This window comes from Balaenoptera physalus, assembly GCF_965194825.1.
Source record: "Balaenoptera physalus genome assembly, chromosome: 16".
Taxonomy (NCBI): Eukaryota; Metazoa; Chordata; class Mammalia; order Artiodactyla; family Balaenopteridae; genus Balaenoptera; species Balaenoptera physalus.
Genome location: NC_138898.1, coordinates 66,351,257 through 66,373,770, shown reverse-complemented (window position 1 = coordinate 66,373,770; position 22,514 = coordinate 66,351,257). Strand labels below are relative to the sequence as shown.

Below are 22,514 nucleotides of genomic sequence, written 5' to 3'. Positions count from 1 at the left end.
AACTTTTCAAATAATATCAGAAGTTACTACTCCATTAATTCCTTCTGTGCTATATAGACCATTTCAGTTAACATTCACAAAACCCTGATGAGACAGAGAAGGGGATACATCTTACTCCCATTTTAAGGGTGAAGAAACAGGGGCTCTATGACTTGCCCACCATTCAGTAAGAAAGCCAGGGTCAGAGGTGAACTCTTCCGTCTGATCTCTTCCTCTTCCCAGGCTGCCACGTTGCTTCTGGCTGAGCTTCTGAACCCCTTTCATATCCCATGTAGACACTGCACCACATGCCTGCTGTAGAAAGAGAACTTGATACACACTTCCTTTACTTACCTGTATTCCTACTTTCAGAAGATAAATGCTGGTGATATTTTAGAATCTTTGTGAAAGTCTAAAACATAGGTATAGGGCTTCCCTGGTGGCGCAGTGGTTGAGAATCCGCCTGCCAATGCAGGAGACACGGGTTTGAGCCCTGGTCTGGGAAGATCCCACATGCCGCAGAGCGGCTGGGCCCGTGAGCCACAATTGCTGAGCCTGCGCGTCTGGAGCCTGTGCTCCGCAACAAGAGAGGCCGTGATAGCGAGAGGCCCGCGCACCGCGATGAAGAGTGGCCCCCCGCTTGCCACAACTGGAGAAAGCCCTCGCACAGAAACGAAGACCCAACACAGCCATAAAAAAAAAAAAACAAAAAAAAAAAACATAGGTATAGAAAACGGGTGGGGGGGGGGGCGGAGTTCCTTATAGAAAATTGTAAAGCAGAGAGAAGTGTGAATTAACAAAGAAAAAATTAGCCATAATCCCACCACCCAGAAGCAACCACTGTTAATATTTTGGATTGCCCTCCCTACTTTTTAAATGGTTTTTTAGAGATTTTAAAAATTGAGTTATAATTAACATACCTCATATTATAACATATAATAAAATGTACAGATCTAAAATGTTTAGTTCAAAGAGTTTTAACAGTTACATATACACAGGTGACCACCACTGAAAGCAAGATGCAGGACATTTCTATCTCCTGCCTCAAAATTTTGTTGTGCCCCTTTTCAAAGCAACTCCAAGCCCCCACTGTCCTAAGCAACTATTTCAAATTTCTATCACTGTGGATTAATTTTGATTATTCTTGGAATTTATAAAAAATGGAATCACTTGGTATTATGTTTGGCTTCTTTCATTTAACCTGTTTTTGAAATTCATCCTTAATGTTGTGTGTATCAGGAGTACGTTAATTTTTTTTTTAATAAATTTATTCATTTATTTATTTTTGGCTGCGTTGGGTCTTCCTTGCTGTGCGTGGGCTTTTTCTAGTTGCGGTGAGCGGGAGCTACTCTTCGTTGCGGTGCGTGGGCTTCTCATTGTGGTGGCTTCTCTTGTTGTGGAGCATGGGCTCTAGGCACGTGGGCTTCAGTAGTTGCGGCGCTCGGGCTCTAGAGTGTAGGCTCAGTAGTTGCTCCGTGGCATATGGGATCTTCCTGGACCAGGGCTTGAACCCGTGTCCCTTGCATTGGCAGGCGGATTCTTAACCACTGCACCACCAGGGAAGCCCAAGTACGTTAATTTTTATTATTCAGTATTACTTCATTGTATGAATATACAGCCTTAACCTGTTCTCCTGTTGGTGGACATTTGGATTGTTTCCAGGTGGGACTATTATAAATCAGGCTGCTATGAACATTTCTATAAAAAATTTTTTGTGGGCATATGTTTTCATTTCTGTTGAGTAAATATCTAAGATTAGAATTGTTGGTTCTTAGGATAGATGTATGTTAAACTTTATAAGAACAACTGAACAGTTCTCTAAAGTGGATGTACCATTTTATACTCCCCCAGTATTATATGAAAGTTCCAGTTGCTCCACATCCTTGACAACACTTAGTGCTGTCAGTCTTTTTTAGCCATTCTAGAAGATATAAGATGATACTGCATTGTGATTTTAATTTGCATTTCTCTTGTTGACCACCTTTTTGTGTGCTTCTTGACCATTCAAATACCTTCTGCTTGAGGTGGATATTTAAGTCGCTTGCCCATTTTCTAATTAGGTTGTTTGTCTTTTTACTGTAGATTTGTAGGTGTTCTTTTATATATTCTGGATACACATCCTTTGTGCTGCAGATACATTTTTTGAGTCTGGGGTAGTATATTCATTTTATTAGTGATGTATTTTGATGAGCAGATATTTTTAATGTTGATGAAGTCCTGTTGACTTTTTTTTGTTAATGGTTAGTGGGTTTTTTCCCCATTCCAAAACTTTGCCTACCTAAGGTTACAATGATTTTCTAGAAACCTTTCTTCTAGAAGGTTTATAGTTTTAGCTTTTACATTTAAGTCTGACCCATTTCAAATTAATTTTGTATGAGATAGGAGTCAGGGTTTAGTTTTTTCCATATGGATATCTAGTTGTTCTGGCAACATTTGTTAAAAAGACTTTTCTTTCCTTGTTAAATTAACTTGGCACTTTTGTCAAAAATAAATTGACCATGTATGTTTAGATCTATTTCTGGACCCTTCTGTTCCACTCATTTTTATACTATTCTTATGCCAATACCACACTTTCTTTTTTCTGACTTTATAGTAAGTCTTAAAATCAGGTAGCATAAACCCTCCAACATTGTTCTTTTTCATATTGTTTTGACTATTCTAGATCCTTTGTATTCCACATAAATTTTAGAACAATCTTGTCTTTCTTCACTAGACCTGTTTTATAGTTTTTACTGTAGAAGTCTTATATGTCTTATGTTAATTTTTCCCTAAATATTTATCTTATTTATGCTATCAGAAATGGAATTGTTTCTTAAGTTTCATTTTCAAATTGTTTGCTGCTTCTCTATAGACATATAATTAATTGTTGTATATTGACCTTGTATCCTGCAACGTTTTAAAATTCACTTATTCTGATAGGTTGGGTTTTTTCTTAATATTCTGCAGAGTTTTTAATTTACACAGTTTTATTTCTTTTCCAATCTTTATGTCTTTTATTTCTTTTTCTTGCTTTATTGTACCAACTAGCACCTTTGATATATTGTTAAAGTGGGAAGAGTAGATATCCTTGCCTTCCTTCCAGTATTAGAGAGGGGAAGTTAGTTCAGTGTTTCCCCTTGAACTATAATTCTTAGGTTGTCCATACAAGTCTTTTTTCAGGATGAGAAAGTTCCCCTCCATTTCCAGTTTGCTAAGACTTTGTATCATGAATAGATGTTGGATATTTTCAGATGCTTTTTCTGTATCTTTTAAAATTGTCATATGGTTTTTGCACTTTATAAGTATTTTGCATGACATTGATTGGTTTTTGAATGCTTAATTGGATTTGCATTCCTGGGAGAAATTCCACTGGGTCATGATGTATTATCCTTTTTACATGTTGGATTTGAATATATTGTTAAATATTTTTTTATCTTTGTTCATGAGGATGAGGAATATTAGATTGTAATTTTCTCTTTTTTTACATCTTTGTCAAGTTTTGTTTCAGGATTATGCTGACCTCATAAAACTAGTATAGTTAAGAAGTTCCTCTTCTATTATTTTGTGACAGTGTGTATAGGACTTTTTTTTTTCTTCCTAAATTATTGGTTGGGTTTACTAGTGAAGACATCTGAGCATAAGAGTTTTTTATGGAAAGGTTTTTGATTATGAACTCAATTTCTTTAATAGATATGGGACTATTTAGCTTTTCTGTTTCTTCTTGTATCACTTTTAGTAATTTGGTTTTCCAAGGAATATTCCATTTTATTTAAGTTGTCAAATTTGTTAGCATAAAATTATTAGCTCAAAATACTCCCTTATAATTTCAGTATCTGTAGGATCTATAGTTATGTCCCTTTAAAAATTCCTAATACTAGTAATTTGTGTTTTCTCTCTTTTCCTTGCTAGGTGTTTATCAATTAATTCTTTCTAAGAACAACTTTTAACTTCATTGGTTTTTCTCTATTATATTTGTATCTTGCTTTTTCATTTATTTACACTCTAATTATTTCTTCTGCTTATTTGAATTTAATAGTTTTGGATTTAATATGTTATTCTCCCATTGTAAGGTGGGAACTTAACTCCTCGATTTTATGTTTCTTCTTTTCTAGTGAATTTTCCTTTAGTGTTTGCTTAACTGCATTCTACATATTTTGATGTGTTGTCTTCTCACTGTCATCTATTACAAAATATTTTCTAATTTCTCTTGTGCTTTCTTCTGTAACACATGAGTTATTTAGAACTTCTTTGATAATTATTGAGACTTATTTTATGGACTGACATGTGGTCTGTCTTGGTGCATGTTGTTCTGTGTGGACTTGAGTGAGTGTGATATTCCATTAATATCATTTTAAGTTATGTTGGTTCATGGTTTTGCTCAGCTCTTCTATATCTTTACTGATTGTGGGTTAGGGGTTTTTTGTTGTTGTTGTTGGGGGTTTTTGGGGGGGTGGTTTTCTACTTTTTCTTTCAGCTACTGAGAGTGGTATTGAAATCTCCAACTATGGTTGTGGATTTAATTCTCCATTAATTATATCAATTTTTGCTTCATGAAACTCTTTTGATAGGTATATGCCCATTTTGGATTGTTATGTCTTCTTAATGAATTGCCCCTTTTATCATTGTGGAATATTTCTCTTCAGTTCTAGAAATAACCTTTTTTTGATGTTTATTGTGTCCTATATTAACATAACCACTCTTGTTTCTTGTAGGTGTTTGCCTTTTACTGGCAACTTATTTGTCTTTATAATTAAAGTAGGTTTCTTATAAACAGCTTATGGTTGAGTATTGCTTTTTTATCCACTCTGACAATCCCCACCTTTTATACTTAATCTAATTAATGATACAGGTGAGCCTGTCTTCCATCTTAGTATTTGTTTCCTACTTGTCCTGCTTGTTCTGTGTCCTTCTGTTTTCTGTCGCTTTTTGGATGAATTGTGTGTTATTTAGTACTTACTGATATTATAGCCTCCCATATTATCTTCCCTGTCAACTTTTTGCTTATACGCTTTTGTGTTATTTTTTGTCATTGCTCCAGAGTAATGGTTGGCAAACTGTAGTCCATAGGCCAAATCAGGCCCACATGTTTTTATAAAATTTTATTGGAACACAGCAGTGCCTATTAATTTACATACTGCCTCTGACTGCTTTGCATTACGATGGCAGATTTGGGTAGTTGTGACAGAGACTGTGTGGCCCACAAAACTCAAGATGTTCACTATCTGTTCCTTTACAGAAAAGTTTGCTGATCCCTGCTCTAGAGCTACTCTGCCCAGTGGTAGCCACTGACCACATGTGCCTAACAAGTACTTCAGATGTGGCTAATCCAAACTGAGATGTGCTGTAAATTTAAAACACACACCTGATTTTGAAGAATTGATTACATGTAGAAATGATAATATTTTTGATATATTGGGTAAAATAAACATATTATTAAAATTAATTTCATTTGTTTCTTTTTATTTATTTTTTAATGGTGGCTCCTAGAAAATTTAAAATTGTGTATCTGGCTCACAAAATATTTCTGTTGGCCAAGCACTGCTCTAGAGATTATAATACGCCTCTTTAATGTATCACAGTTTATCTTCAAGTGAAAATTACATTGCCTCATGAGCAATGTAAGATTCTTACAAGAGTATATTTCCATCAACCCCCTCCCATCCTTTGTGATCTTCTGTTTCATATTTTGCTTCTACATTTTGTAAGCTTGATATGTTGTTGCTTTTGTTCCTTTTCTCTCTCTCTTTCTTTAAAAGTTAATACTCTTAAGAAAATAAGGGACTAAAGTATGGGGGAGATGACATAAGTATAAACATAAAAATTCAGGCATAATTAGAAGGATCCAGTTAAGATTGTGCAGGGCCCTTGTGGTTGGCTCTTTGACTCACTTCTTTGGCTCTAGAGAATTGATCTGAGATCTTGGAAGACACGTCACAACAGCCGAGCTTCTGGGGTTGGCTGTTAGTGTTGCCCATAGAGGTGGATGTCCATTTCTTCTGCTGTTTGCATTGGTATTGTGGCAGCAGGCTTCTTTTCTTTTCTATGATAGATTCAGAATATTCAAGTAGTTTATAGTTGATTACTGGACAAAAGATAGGGCTTGGGGAAACTGGACTGGACATAAATTTGCTTGAGAAGGGAAAAAGGAGATTTGCTTTGGTGGCAAGAGCTCTGAATAAGTAGTACAGGTTGGCACGGCGTTTGAAGAATCCTCCTTTACAGTGGAAGCTAAAACATTTAAGATCTCACTAATAGATATTTAGTCCCCATAAATAAACGCTGATGTTTGAAACAGTCCTGAAAAACAGATGCTATTACCATTCTCATTTTATTAACGATGTTCTATAATTAAAGAAAATGGTTTTCCAAAGCCACTTTGCCCTTAGAGAGATTTGTTCAATCATGTCTAAGGGTTATGTGCCCTTTGGCTTATTTCAACTGTTGGGGAAAACCCTTTGGTTAGTCTCTTCCTTCTAGCCTTTCCTTTCTGTGAAACTGAATTTCAGCCTTCCTTGAAAATGTAGTAGCTCCTGGGAATTCCTGCTTATATAGGAAATGCTAAAGCATATATCAAACCTGTGGTTTTCAGATTTCATATAATTTTCATCTAAAGTTAGCAGTTAGTAATTGAATGTGCATATTACATTAGGAAATAGGGGCGCGGGGGGGAGCCCTTTAGAGACAAAGAAGAATTCTGATGAAGCAGACTGTGTTCCGGGACCCACTGCTTTGTCAGACTGCTTACACGTTTATTCATAAATGGGCCTGTGGAGCAAGTGTTTTCTCTCCTCCGACTGAAAAAGGCCGTAGAGACAACCAAGGCCACAGAGTGGAAAGGGAGCTGACTTCTAGGCAGCTGGACAACAAGGGTTCTAGCTTGCGTTCTTTCCCAAGGGTACCTGGGGAAGACCTTTCCCAAGACCTCATTCACTCTTCGCTTCAGTGAATACCAGCAAGAGCCCAGGATTTGTCTCTGTTTTCTCATCTTAAGTGAGGCATTTTGTCAGAAAGAATGTTAAAGTCCCTTCTAGCTCTTAAATTCCAAGTGTTTTTACACTGTACACAGTGTAGGGCATGAGGAGGAAACTGATACAAACTCTTGAGGCCCTTTGAGTTAGGTTTTTGAAAATCCCTGTAGCAGGAGAACGTTTGCTTAAGAGGTATATAATAAAAATTAGATTGGGTGAACCTATGAAAGCCCTTTACTACACTGAAGTAATGACAACACACCAAATAGAGAAAAGATCATTGACCCTTTCACTGGGTACTGTCTTTCAAATTACCATCTACCATCCATATACTAGAATTTCTCTGAAGCTCCTTCTCCCCATGATTTCTAGATGGTTAGATACCACTCAGTCTGTAGCAGAAGAAGCTTGTACTCAGCCCTTTTTGTCCTCTGTGTCTTGGTCCTCTGTTTGCACATTCATTGCTTTCGTGTTTCTGTGACTCCGAGTGGTGGCCTCTCATCTTCAGACCCCACCCCTGCCACCCCACCCCCCATCTCAGAATGTTTCCCTACAGCCTGAGCCCCGCCCCTCTTACCATGGGGGCCCCTCACTCCCTCTCAGTGTTGATGTTCCCTTGTTTCTTTTTTCTTGCCCCTGGTTCTACTGCAGGAATCTCCATTTATCTTTGACTGCTGCTCTGTTCCTGGTTCTCAGCTGCCTTTTCCTGGGGAAATTTCCTTTTTTTTAGTTCTTGCTCTCTTCTTGGTTCTATAGCTTAGGAACCGACTTTACATCTGTGTCTTTATATTAACCAAATGACATCTCCACAATTTGCATATCCCTTAGCTTCTGGAAAGGACTATAAAAATTATCTAGTCTAGCTACCTTAATATCTTTCTTGTATTTGGGCAGAGTAAATGTTGGCAGATTCACTGTAGATCTTGTGAGTTACATATATTTTAGCAGAAAAAGTGTTTTCCCGTGACACTTTTTAAACCATTGGAGTGATAAATGCACATAATTTTAAAAAATTCACATAGTACAGGAGAATATGAAATGAAGGGGGGAAAATCCTGGCTCCACACTCCCAGTTCTTTTTCCCAGTGGCAGCTACTGTTATCATTTTCTTCATTATGTATTATCACTATATTTTAAATTATACCTCTATTTCTCATCTTCTTTGACTAATATATCTTGTTCACTTCTAAAAAAGATTAAAAATTTAACACATATATATTCTGTCTCTCTCTGTCTCCCTTCTCTCTTTGGTTAGTGCTGTTAATTTATTTATTTTTACTACTTTTTTGTATCTGTACATTTGTGCTTTCTTGAGAACCTGATTCCAAGAGATGGTAACAGGTATACAGCATCTATAATATGACTGTGTAAATGCAGTATTCTGAAGAGAAAAAGTTGCATAATGGGGCCCACAGAGAAGAAAATGTATTCCTATGCCATTAAAGCTTTGCTACCCAAAGGAGAATCTTCCAAATATCCCAGCCTTTTGTGTGTAGATTTTTTTTGAGGGAAGTAATCTTTTCCTTGAGTGATTTTTTTTTCTTTTTTGCATATATAGTGTATGGTTAATAAACTATAAACTCTGTAACAGTGTCTCTGTTTTACCTTCATAATTGATAATGTTGCTTGAATATAGAATTCTAGATCCAAAATTTTATCCTTTCAGAACTTAAAATATGTTGCTTTCACCACTATAATCATTGATTTACTTTCCTGTTTTCCTTCAAGGCAGGTGCAATGTTTTCTCTGTCTTTATATCTCTAGCACATAACCTAGAGTCTGACCCAGAGGCTGTACTCAGATGTTTGGTGACTAAGTGAATGAATAAATTCCTGAATGCCGGTCTCTGAGCTAGGTCTTTCATGTTTTATCTCATGTGATGCTCATAGCAGCACTGTGAGGGAGGTGAGGTTATCCCCATTTCACAGAGGCTCAGGGAGATTAAACAATTCTCGACAAAGAACTGGGACTTGAAACCAGGGTATCTGCAGAGCCCCGTTCTTTCCACTATCCATCATGCCACATATACATTTTCCCAGGTCTGGTATGCAGCTTTATCCTCAAGGGAAGAAAGTACTCAAACAGACTGCATCTAGGTACACGCCAAATAGGGGACTATTGTCTTAACTGTAATCACCACACATCTAAGAAAACATCTAAGAGCTTGTGTCTTTTCATTTAAAAGTGATATCCTAGGAAGCAGAAGAGAGGCCCTTTTGAATTTCTGCTTTAAAGAATACCAAAACTTTTCATTACAGGAAAATTTCAAATATATACAGAAGTAGAGAAAACAACACGACGAAGGCCTGTCTAGCTATCACAAAGTGTCAACAGTCAGTGTGTGACCAGTCCTACTTAATCAGTACTCCTTCTCTCCCTCTCCCCTTCAGATAATTTTGAAATAAATCATAGACAGCAAATCATGTCAGTCATGAGTCTGAAGATCATGATAAAAAAGATAAGCAATCATTTTTAAACAAAACTACAGTACTACTACCACATACAAAAATTAATAACAACTCTTTAATATCAGATATCCGGTGTTCAGATTTTCTGTTCACAAACTTTTTAAAATAAGTGTTTTGTTTGACCTCTAGTTTCTAAACAAATTCACGTATTACATTTGGTTGATGTGTCTCATTTTTGTCTTAATCTCTGAATTCCTCCTCTCTGTGAATTCTCCCCTACCCCCCACTCCTTGCAGTAGATTTAAGAAACCAAGTTGTTTGCTCTGTAGAAGTTCCCATATTCTGGAACATTCTTGTAAGGTTGTATACCATGTTACCTTACTACTGTGTAATTAACTGGTAGTTAGATCTATACACTTGATCAGCTTCAGGGCTGAACTGAATGGCAAGACTGTTTCCTAGATGATGTTGTATATTTCCTGTTGCATCACATTGGGTGACACAAAAAGTCTTCTTTTCTCTATTTTTGTGATAAGATTGATCAAGTGGGTTCAGATGTTGTTGGCCTGGTTCATCTAATATGAAGTTCCCCTAGCAGTTTTTCACCTCATGGTTTTAGTAGCCATTAATGATCAATGGCTAGATTCATTATTTCATGAAGCGTTGTAAAACGCTAATATTATAGTTTGTTACTCCTTTATTTATTATCCCAGATGCTCTTATTTAAAATAAAACATTTCTTCTCATCATCTATTTGGTTACCTGCAGATATAGTTCATATAGAAAAAGCAGAACTAACTCTTTATTCTCACCCCCCAAAACACCTTTTTAAAACCAGTTTTCAGAAAAATTTGCTGGTTTCCTAGCACCTTCCAAAGGTGAGCAATGGGGTTTGTTTTGTTTGTTTGAATCATGGGTTTTTTAAAAATATATATTTTAGTACATTACAGTTGCCATTCTTTTTGATGCTCTAATTATCTTGTTTCTGACTGGTGAGAACCATTTCCAGTTGTCTATTGAGTCTTCTAATAGCCCAATAGTCTTTAATAGCTTCTTTGACTTCTGATATTCTTTTTTTTTTTAATATTTACTTACTTACTTACTTACTTACTTATTTATTTATTTATTTATGGCTGTGTCGGGTCTTCGTTGTGAGGGATTTCGTTGCGGCATGCGGGATCTTCATTGCGGCACGTGGGCTTCTCTCTAGTTGTGGTGTGCAGGCTCCAGATTGCGTGGGCTCTGTAGTTGCGGCACGCAGGCTCTCTAGTTGTGGCTCGCATGCTCAGTAGTTGCGGCACGTGGGCTTAATTGCCCCACAGCATGTGGGATCTTAGTTCCCTGACCAGGGATCGAACCCGCATCCCCTGCATTGGAAGGCAGAGTGTTAACCACTGGACCACCACTGGACCACCATGACTTTTGATATTCTTGAGAAGATATTCCAGGCTCTTTCTGTATATTTCCTACCTTATATTTGGAATCAGCCATTTCTCCAAGGGCCCTGTTCCTTTTGATGGGAAATTGTACTTAGAAACCATAATCTGGGTTCAAAGGGTGTTTATTGATATTGGATTTGTCATTGTTTACAGCCTTTTTGAATGAAAAGAGCTAACATGAAAGTCTTCCCTCCATCCCTCCCTTCTTCCCTCTCTTCCTTTTTTGTTTTTCAGGTAAATTTATACTGATATTTCCAGTTCCAGTAGACCCCAGGACTTATTTAACTTCTTTTAATTTTGTTTCTCTTTTTTCTTAGGCTGAAAATTTTGGTTCCTAATGATAGTAAATTAATTATTTATTTGTAACTTTACTACCATGTATAATAGTTTTATCCTACCATATATAATAGTTTCAAAATAACTCTCAGTATTATTACTAATAATATAATTATTGAAAAGAGTTTTATTTTTTTGCTGTCATTTTTGTCCTTAGAGCATAGAGATGAACAGTCAAATTACCTTATTTTAAAGTCACTTGAAATAATTCCTTTTTGTGTGGTTAAGCTGCCAACTCAGTAAACACTTAGGTTTGTTTTATTTTTACTTCTAATGATTCCCTTTTTAAAAATTTAACTTTGCCTTATAATTATGTAAAACATTTATGTGGTTCCAGAGTCAAATCTACCAAGCCTCTTTCCCTGCCTCCTCCAACTTGTACCTGCCACCCTTGCCCCAGCCTTGTGGTGACCAGTTTTGTTGTCAGTATATGCCTCCATTTTTACAAATATATAAACAACTGTGTATCTATCTATCTATCTATCTATCTATCTATCTATCTATCTATCTATCTATACGCCCACCTTTTGTTAGATGGTAATGGACCGCGCATACTTTTCCCCACCTTCCTTTTCTCATTTAGCTGTGTATCTTGGAAGTTACTCTTAGCCTCCTTCTCTTAAAATGTGATTCCTTACACTGCAAATGGTTTTACTGTTCTTCAATCTCCTTAAAAAAACATACTAACCAGCTAAACCTGGGTGTTTAATCCTAGTTTAAATAATCAACCTTGTAGCAAAATTCATGAATGTTGTAGTAAGTTGCTTTGTGAAAAATTAATGCATGACCAGTGCTCTAGTTCGGATGAATCATTCTTCCTTTAACCTCTCTCATCTTCTTATCTCTTTCTCTGTCTCCATCAGTATAAAGATGTAAAGCTCACTGACACACAGCATGCTTTTTGAAATATCTGCAGAACAATGAAAAACAAGAGAGAAAACTCATTTATGAAGCAGATTCTTCATTCCAGGCACTGTGCTAGATGCTTTACATCATTTTAAAAAATCCTCTAACAACTCAGTGAAACCCTTGGTTTATTCCTAATTTATCTATGAGAAAGTAGAGTCTCAGAGAAGCTAAACAATTTCGCTGAAGTTACACAGGATTTTAACTTATACGCCTTTTGGATCCATAGCCCAGTGCATTAAGTTGCCTCTGAGAAACATGGCACATCATCTACACCTAAGAGTGTGCGTGTTTGAAAAAGATGCTGTCTCATTTTAATAAATCAGGTTTTCTTTAAAAAACCAAAACCAAAAAAATCCTAGGTTGAAGAAACCCTAAGGTTAAAACATCCGAATTTCAAACTTATTTCTTTGGGGAGAGGCTTAGATATCTAGTCCCATAGATCATCAGTGTAAGACTGTTGGTTTTTTAATTTTTTTTTTAATAATTTTATTTATTTTTGGCTGCGTTGGGTCTTCATTGCTGCGCGCAGGCTTTTTCTAGTTGTGGCGAGTTGGGGCTACTCTTTGTTGCGGTGCACGGGCTTCTCATTGCAGTGGCTTATCTTGTTGTGGAGCACGGGCTCTAGGCGCGCAGGCTTAACTAGTTGCAGCACATGGGCTCAGCAGTTGCGGCGCATGGGCTCAGTAGTTGTGGCGTGCGGGCTCAGTAGTTGTGGCGTGTGGGCTCAGTAGTTGTGGCTTGTGGGCTCTAGAGCGCAGGCTCAGTAGTTGTGGCACACAGGCTTAGTTGCTCCTCGGCATGTGGGATCTTCCAGGACCAGGGATTGAACCCATGTCCCCTTCATTGGCAGGCGGATTCTTAACCACTGCACCACCAGGGAAGTCCCTAAATTTTTTTTAAAGAAACGGAAATGACCCTGGGATGTACAAGCCAATATCAGAAGTACTGAGGTGTCATCCTTCTAGGATGCTCAGTTCTGGTCATCCCCTTAGTAGTGGCCTTTGGTGGATTGTTTGGTTGATTTTAAGTAGAGGGACTGCAGCACATCCAGAGGAAAGTGACTTAGTGATGAAAGGAAGGGGAGGTGTTGAGTCTGCTCAGCCTGGAACAGTAGCTGGAGGGAAAGGGCAGTAGGAACCACCATCAGGATTATGAAATGCCATAATCAGAAGAGCAGTGGTCCTTTATCCTCGCAGAGGACTGAGGAAGAACCCTGAAAGGGATTAAGTAGTATTATTAGTCTTGTTTCTCTGGTAAGAAAACTCAGAAGTGTCTTGCTCCAGATCACAGAGCTGGTGCTGTCGTAGATGCTTTCGTGTTTTATAATAGCAGTAATATTTGAAAATTAATGTTTTCTTTCCATAGCTTCATGCTATTTATTTAATTAACCATAATTAAAAGTAATTATCTGTGTTTCTAATAATGTGTTATATTATTCGTTCTTCATATAAGAGTATAATTTTTTTTAATGATGCTAACAATTGAAATTGCCCTCAACACACTTACATGATGCTATTTTTCACATGTTTAAATACAAAACAGATTTCCTATTTGAGGTACTCAGGTCATGTGCAGTTAGGATTATTCCTATTTGTAGTATAGTTTCAGCTAAAATAAAGTATGAATAAAGTATGAAATATGTAAATCCTGTATTTAATTTCCAGGTGTAGAAATCTGGCAGTTCATTTTTCTGGCAGTTCTTTTTTGACACTTATGCTTTTAAAAAATTCTGCTAGTACACTGTAAGCCAGCAGAAGCCAAAGTGTGCTTGTGTTTTTGGGGCTGGTGTGAGGATGCAGAATGGCTGCTGTGACCCAACACCAAGTGTGTCATTGTACTGATAGGAGTTCCATGTTTAAATACTGTCTACAGGTTTGACGTTCATCCTTTTGTCCGTTCAAGGATCACTGAAGAAAAGATTTCATTTCATTCCGCTGCATCACTGGTAGTTCAGAAGTCAGATGCTTGCCAGATAGGAGCCTTCAGATCCTGCCTTTTGTGCCCCTTTTTCCCAAATGCAAAAGAACTAAAATCTGCTGTATATTTTTAAATCTCCACTTCCAATGTAGAACTAATTATAGAATATAAGTAATGGCTAAATGGATGTTTACTATACAGTTCTTCAAACTTTTCTATGTATTTAACGTTTTCCTCATGTTGGGGAAAAATGGAACTGTGCCTTCTAGAAACCTTGTATGTTTCCAACAGAGCAGGGCAGTTTGGGTGGTTCTTGATGATCTGCAGGTTCCAGGCACCCGTGAGCTAACAAATGGATGTCTAGGTGATGGCTTACCGGCCCCCACCTCCCACCCACCGGGGGGCTGCGGGAACGCTCCCCTCTTACCCTTCCAGCCATCACAGCCATGCTGTTCAACCTACTCATGCTGCTCACACCTTCCTTCTACTCTTCTTTCTCTTCCTCACCTCCTTTCCTGATGCTTTGCAAAGATTGGGACAACTACCTCTGAAGACTGGGATCAACATCATCTCTAAAAACGTGAACCTTTTGCCCACCGCAGGACAGGGAGGGAGCAGACAAGGCACTGGCATTTAAGTGTATGCCATGTGCCAGGCACTGTGACATGTGCTATTTTGTTTTGTTTTCTTATTTAATCCTCACAATAACCTATTTTATAATTGAGGAGACTGAGACTCACAGAAGCTAAAGGAACTTGCCCTGAGTCACAAAACCAGTAAATGACAGAACCCAGATTCCAGCCCTCATCTCTCTTTCATCCCAGATCCCATTCATGCTCTTTCCAGAATGCCTGCTCTCTTCTCACATACCCATTTGTGATCCTTCCCTACCACCAGAAATGCCTTCTGACATGCCTTCCATGCCACGTGGAATCCTTGGGATTTCTTTGCCTTGGGGACTCTTACAGGAAGTAAAAAGATGAAGTTGGGAGTTGTTGTTTACTCATATTAACGTTCCAGCACCTAGCAAATGATGCCTTATGGTCACTCAGAAAAAGGTTTAAATAAACGAGTGAACAAGAGAACCCATAATACACTAGGAACACGTCTTCCTACCCAGCTTCTGATTGGAGAAAGCTGTGCAGACTGCTTTTTCCCTTTTGAACAATATAAGGCCGTGCTTGGAATACTTTCACTTGCTTTGCTAAAGGTCAGGCGGGATGGAATGACATTCTTTTCATAATCATACCAGCATCCAGCTTATTTTATTGTCTTACCTGCTACTTAGAGTGAAAGAGCCATATGAAGGTGGGAGTAGACTGACTGTGGATGCCTTGGACTATCTCAAGTCAGAAGTCCATTCATGCTTGCCTAATCACATATTTTAAGGGAAAGTAATTTGAAAGGAAGTCAAACTCATGTGATGCTACAGAAATCAGTATTCAGACCACCCTTTTTTGAGTGTTAATCAGTTGTCAAATAGTTGATGTAAAGAATTGGGGAATTGTTGGGAATGACCATGAGGTACATTAGTTCAACATCTTAAATGAATGATTCTAAATTCTTGGAAGGAATTAGTTTCTAGTTTGCTGTAGTCACAACTTACCCCCAGAAGGATCTTCAAAAACCAAACCAGGATGCAAGAAGCATGTGGTTTCTTGGTGTCAGAACATCTGGTAGGTGGTCCTCTGTTCTCAGGGAGCTGAAATGATGTTCTCCATGTCAAGAGCAGCCCATCAGGAAGCACCTTGTTCTCTTCTCCTGGTAAAGCCATCCCAGTTGATTTGTCAGATCAAATTGTTCGTGCTAAAGCACTAAATGGAGATGATTTTGAAACTCGTATTCATTTGTATTAAAACAGTAGCCTTCTGTGTCTTTAAAAAACAGTTGCTAATGAATATTATAAAACTGTCCACAGGTTCCAATTCAACCATAAATTTAATTTTGAATAACCATTAGCAATATTTGAGTCTGCAATGCTCATAGTAGCATCTTTCAGGATAAACATCTGTAATTGATTTCAGTGGCAATACTTCACCAAGTAATAAGAGTACTATATTTTACCTTGTTTCAGTATAGTCCATTAATACTCATAAGAATAATATTTACTTTATTGATGCTACTCTAGAATCATAGCTATATTCTTTGATTCTTTCCAGTTGAAAAGCATAAATTCGGAGGTTTTGATTTGGGTCTTGTCTTTAATTTGTCATCTCATCATTAATTTGACTAAATATGTAATGTGAATGTCCATTTAGGATAGCTAAATTAGTGAATATAGTGATGCTATTAGAACTTAGAGTAGCATTGTCCACATGGTCACTAGGTTTCTTTCTGTTCTCTTCTTTCATCCCTCGTGTCTCTCTCTCCGTTAATGCAGATCATTTGGCTACAGTGGGCATCAGATAAAGGTTGGGTGCCCAAGCAGAGAGGGAGAGTTGGATCCTTTCATGAGTAAGAAAACCCCACCTACCCCTTTCCTCTGTCATCATTTGTAAAACAGTAGTTTACTTCCAAATTTGAGCCTGTTCAGTTGACATTATGGGGTTTATTCCTTCTCAGGTTAGGTTTACTGGGTTTATGAGAAAACTAGAAACAACCAAGGATGACAATTTCCAAAGAGATGAAACGTCTTCCAAAACATGTAGGATTAAGATACTCATGCTATAAATTTTGTTGTTCTTTAGGTAATTGTCTTTGAATTTTTTTCTTATGTGTCATTTCTATTTACAAATGCTAGTAACTAATGGAATACAGTAATATTGCACTAATTCATGTGAATGGAAGCAGGGGCTGAAGATTAGTCTAGATTGTAGGACATTCTTTTGTTTTTTTTTAATTGAGATATAGTTGATGTACAATAGAAGATACATTCTTTTAAAGAATGAGCGGCACCTATAACTGTGTGAACAACAGTGTTACTTGATAAAGCCACATACTTGTGGAGCTGGAAGGGACCTGGAGGTGATCTAGTCCACCCTTCACGATGTTACAAAGGAGAACTGGGGAGGGGGCGGTCAGAGAAGCTGTGTCTTACTCAAGGTCACAAAGCCAATTAAGTAACAGAGCTGTGTATACCCATTTAACATAACCAGACAAGTAGTGATTTACTGTTGGCATAGTGGTTTGTCACACGTTAAGTGGATCTTTGTGAAGTCCTTGGCATTTTTTTTTCTTTTAAAATATTTTCAATGAAATTCTTGAGCACTGTTTTTTAAAGCCAAATAATATTTTTTAAAATTATAATAAAAAGCAGCAGTCCCCTGCCGCCCACATTCTGTCCCTCAGAGGCAACCACTTTCAACCCTTTCTTTTGATAATTTACCTTGTTTCCAAGTAATGTACTTATTGCCACTTCTTCATTTTTCTGTTTATCCATTGGCTTGCAAATACAGTAGTCTAGTCCATTTTTATGGTCCTGTACTGTGTGCAAAGCAAGAACTGCCTGTTGTTTTTAAAGTTTTCCTCAGCTCCCTATGTTGTCTCTGTTTCCTCAGAGTTTTTCCTCTCTGAATATTGGTCTGTTTTGGTTTTTGTCTCTCAAAGCCTTTCTTCAAAAATGTGACTACTTTGGGGCATCCACTGTTGTTTAAGAAAGAACTAAAAAGGGATGAGAAGTTCTTGGAGGCAGAACTTACTGATGGTTTTGCTCTGTAGAGTGATGAGGTGAGAAGCTGGCTTTGTAATTATGGATCTTTTCTCTGAGGCTTATGCTTTTCTTTAGGGCTTGTGCTTTTTGCGATCTACTTAAGAAATCTTTGCCTAAACTAGGGTCAAAAAGATTTTCTTTTTTTTTTCTATAAGTTTTATAGTGTTTTTTTGTTTTATGTTTAGGTATACGATCTATTTCAAGTTAAAAATTATGTACAGTGTGAGGCATGAGTACAAGTTCATTTTTTTGCATATAGATGTCCATTTGTTCTGGCACCATTTTTTGAGAATACTGTCCTTTCTCTATTCAATTACTGTACCTTGACTCCTTTGTCAGAAACTAGTTGGCCATATTTGTATGTGGTCTATTTCTAGATTCTGTTGTATTCCATTGATCTATATGTCTTTCCTTAGACCAGTTCCACATTGTCTTGATTTATACTAAAGCTTTATAGTGAGTCTTGAAACCATATAGTAGATCCTTCAACCATTTTCTTCTTTTTAAAAAATGCTTATTCTTTTTTTTTTTTAATTTATTTATTTTTGGCTGTGTTGGGTCTTTGTTGCTGCGCACGGACTTTCTCTAGTTGTGGCGAGCGGGGGCTACTCTTGGTTGCGGTGTGCAGTCTTCTCATTGCAGTGGCTTCTCTTGTTGCAAAGCACAGGCTCTAGGCACATGGGCTTCAGTAGTTGTGGTGCACGGGCTCAGTAGTTGTGGCTCGTGGGCTCAGTAGTTGTGGTGCATGGGCTTAGTTGCTCCGCGGCATGTGGGATCTTCCCGAACCAGGGCTCGAACCCATGTCCCCTGCATTGGCAGGTAGATTCTTAACCACTGTGCCACCAGGGAAGCCAAAACAATGCTTATTCTAAGTCCTTCACTTTTCCACAAAAAGTTTAGAGTCAGTTTGTTGATTTGTACAAAGAGCTTGCTGGGACTTTGATGGGGATTGTGTTGAATCTATAATATCATTTTGGGGAGAATTAACTCTATTGAGTCTTCCCACCCATGAACATGGTGTATCTTTTCACGTATTTAGGTTTTCTTTGATTTCTCATATCGGAGTATTGTATTTTCCATTATGCAAATTTTACATATGCTTTATTGAAGTTGCCCCTAAGTATTTTGCTTTTTGATGCTATTGTAAGTCATATATTTTTAAAGTTCAATTTCTAGTCGTTCATTGCTAATAGAAAGAAATACAGTTGATTTGTCTATTTTGACCTTGTATCCTTGGATCTTACTAAATTCACTTATTAGTTCTAATAACTTTTTGTAGACTGTTTGGTATTTTCTGTTTAGACAATCATATCTGTAAAAAAAGGCAATCGTATTTATCTCTGTCCAGTGGACCTTATGAATTTCATTTCTTTCTCTTGCCTTATTGCACTGGCAAGGGCCTCTAGTACAGTGTTGAATAAAAGTGGCAAGAGCCAACATCTGTGTCTTGTTCCTGATTTTAGGGCAAAAGCATTCAGCATTAAGTATGATACTAGCTGTAACGACTCAGTTCTTTTAGAAATTGATTTTCTGATTTGCAGCTTGGGGGAGATAAGCCTGACTGCTGGTGCTCTGGGTACTGATTGGTAGAAGGAAGCTGGAGACCTCACTTCTCAGTATGTGGAAGATGCTACTTCCCCAGTTAGAAAGTTCTTATTGCCCTGCTTCAGCCCACTCTCCACTGCTAGACTTGGTGCCTCTCTGAGGGGATCAGTTTCTCCAGAAATTAAACCTCCTGTCCAGCTCCTATTGGCCTCGGGGGAATGCTGGTCCCCTGGCTTCACAGGGATGGGGGTGAGGATCCTAGGACAGCCTTTCCCCCTGTTGGCGTAGCACAGTCCTTATCATCTGCTTCTTCCAGGGATCTGGTGCCTGTTATTTGCTGAGACTTTGCAGGGCTCTCTCGGGTGCACCAGCTTTTTATACAGCACTTAGATTTCTGTTCCCCCTGTATGCAGTACTCTTTGGCACTCTTCTCCTTACTTGTCCTCTCCAGAGAGAATATCTCCAAGGTGAGCTGACATCCCATCCTCTCCTGCTGCCTCTCCTGTTCTCTGTGCCTTTGTAAGGATATTTCTGTCTCTCTATAGATAAATACCTGCGTTCAATTGGTCGTGTTTAACTTCCTGGAAATGTTTAAAAAGCAGTTTATTTTCTAAAATAGTTGGGCTTTTGGTATGGGGAGGAGTCGTTTTGGTTTGATTATATTACTGGCATGATCAGTAAATCCTTTCATTGGAGCCAAAAGTAAATTTTAGTTGCAAAATTAAATTTCATCCTAGCCTCTGAAAATTTCAGATGTTCTGAATTCAGCTTCAATTAGTTGTATGTTGAGTGTAGGTTCTTAAATTTAGGAATTTGTATTAATGTCTTTCATGTTTGTTATTGATTAATCTTTTCTATGTTGAATTAAAGTGAGTTAGCAATAAGGGATTGTTTAATCAGGTTCAAACCACATTCTTGTAAAAAGTTTTTCTAATTGAATGCCATGGTTTCTTTGTAACCCAGAACCAAGTTTTCTCTCCTTTAGGCTAATTTATAAGTAAACTGAGTAGTCACATATACAACACATTTGTATATTCTCTCCACCCCCCACCATTCATTCCACAAGAGATGTCCTTTATTCCAGGGTACTATCATACAGACATGCCGTACTTAATGTTGATTTTACTTTCAAACTCAACTTCTTTATTAGAAATAAGCATCACAGTTGATCAGCGATCTCTGAGGAATTGCCTTCTGTAATTGGGCCTAGGCTATCTGACATCCTTCCCTCATCCATCCAGACTGTGCCCCAAAACACAGAAACAGTCATGCTCGTGGAATTTGAATTCAGCATGAGAGTTTGTGAAAACAATAAAAATGCATTTTCTAGCTCCCACTTCCCCAGATTTTTCCAGTTCATTTTGCCCTGGGAAGATGGGGTGGGGAGCAAGGCTGTGAAACGTTTCAAAGAGCACTCGGCTTGGAGGACACCCTCAGATCTACCAGACCAGCCACACAACCTGGGGGAGGTCACTCATGCTGAGGATGAGGTTTCTTGCCTGTAAAATGGGAGTGAAAACACATGTTCAGGTTCAAAGGATTATAGACAAGTATCAAATGAGAGAATTTTGTAAACCGGGCAGCCCTTTAAAATGAAAGGTGGTTATTATTTTATCCAGCAGCATGAACTTCCCGGCCAACTAAAGGACTTATTCTGTCTTTAAGACTTACTTTAAAGCTACGGGACTAAAAACCATGTGGTGCTGGCGTAAGGGAAGACAAATAGATGATGACACAGAATAGAGAGTCCAGTTTGTGGTCAGTTGATTTCCAATAGGGTTGCCATTCACCAGTTCCTCCCTGGCATCTCTGGGGACATTGGTGTGTTATTCGAAATCATGAGAAATATCAGTTGAGAAATTAAGATAAAGGGGCGAAATCTGTGGGAATTAAACTTTAACCATCAGCATAGGCATTACTAGTTCAAAGGAATTCTCTGACATAAAGTTGAAAGCAAGCATGGAATCAGTGTCAAAGGTTATGGTCAACATTTCCGAAATCAGGACAGGAGCAGGTAGGAGAGAAAGGGCCACAATCAAATCAGTCGTTCTTGCTTGTCACTGTTGCCATGTTGTTAAGTGTGTGTTCGTGGCCTTGTCTGCTACTAACAGTGAATCATTCTTGTAAATAAGAATATATTAACGAGATTACATACAGCAGTACACTTTATAAAAATCCTGTGAATCTTGTTCCAAGAAATAAGTTTTGGAAGCAGTCCTTAAATTGACAGTTTTGAAACATGTACTGTTAACCTTGCTAGGATATCCGAATGTTACATTGTCTTAATAGAATCCAGTAGTGTTTCAGTGTTTGAATATTTGCTGTAGGCTACAGTTCTTGGTAAATACTTTTATAGACGAAATTCAGAGACAAAATGTAAATGTCATTGTGGAATACTCCAGTGTAAAATCATTCGATCTAAAATCTGAATTAGAACAAGCGGTATCAATTTTAACAGCAAAATGAAAATCAAGGCAAGCAGACAAAATATTTTCATCTCTAAAAAAGGAAATGAGGGACTTCCTTGGTGGTCCAGTGGCTGGGGCTCCGCACTCCCAATGCAGGGGGCCTGGGTTCGATCCCTGGTCGGGGAGGTGGATCCCACATGCTACAACTAAGGATCCCGCATGCCGCAACTGAAGATCCCGCATGCCACAACTAAAAAAAATTTTTTAAATAAAAAAGGAAATGAGCTAATATAAAGCAATATGTAGTTTAACACCCAACTTGTATTTGCTTTGGAAACACTCGGAGCAGTTTGATCAACATCAGCATAACATGAGAGAATCTTTTCTCCATCTGGAATATTGTCTTGTGACAGATATTAATGCTTGTGTGTTTTAAAATCTCATTTAAGAATAACTTTTAAATAATAAATATCTGTGACATCTTTCAATTTTTAACTGATATTTATTGGCCATCCATTTAGTGTTAATATTTTATTCTTTTAATGTTTTCTGTTATCAAATGTCTGTATCAGGTAGAGATTATTTTTACATGTTTTTGAAATATATAATTTTGTCATAGTATATTGGTTCATAATAATAGTAACCCAGGGACTTCCTCTGGTGGCGCAGTGGTTAAGAATCAGCCTGCCAATACAGGGGACAGGGGTTTGAGCCCTGGTCCGGGAAGATCCCACATGCCACGTAGCAACTAAGCCCTTGTGCCACAACTACTGAGCCTGCGCTCTAGAGCCCGCAAGCCACAACTACTGAAGCCCGTATGCCTAGAACCCATGCTCCGCAACAAGAGAAGCCACCACAGTGAGAAGCCCGCACACCACAACGAAGAGTAGCCGCCCCACTCGCCGCAACTAGAGAAAGCCCACACCCAGCAAAAAAAAAAAAAAAAAAAAAAGTAACCCATACATTTATTATTATAT

At 37.9% G+C, this 22,514-nt stretch overlaps 1 protein-coding gene across 5 annotated transcripts in view; it reads left to right on the top strand.

Annotated features, from left to right (window-relative positions):
- PARN (poly(A)-specific ribonuclease) overlaps positions 1-22,514 on the top strand; it is a 159,947-nt gene that overhangs the window by 115,234 nt on the left and 22,199 nt on the right. The window contains exon 23 of one of the 5 annotated variants that reach the window (XM_082429670.1): positions 5,195-7,439. The exons of the other annotated variants lie outside the window; for them this stretch is intronic. Coding sequence (XP_082285796.1) covers positions 5,195-5,207 — 13 coding nt within the window. The 3' untranslated portion in view covers positions 5,208-7,439. Of the gene's footprint in view, positions 1-5,194; positions 7,440-22,514 lie in introns of those variants that run through there. 5 annotated transcript variants of the gene reach the window in all.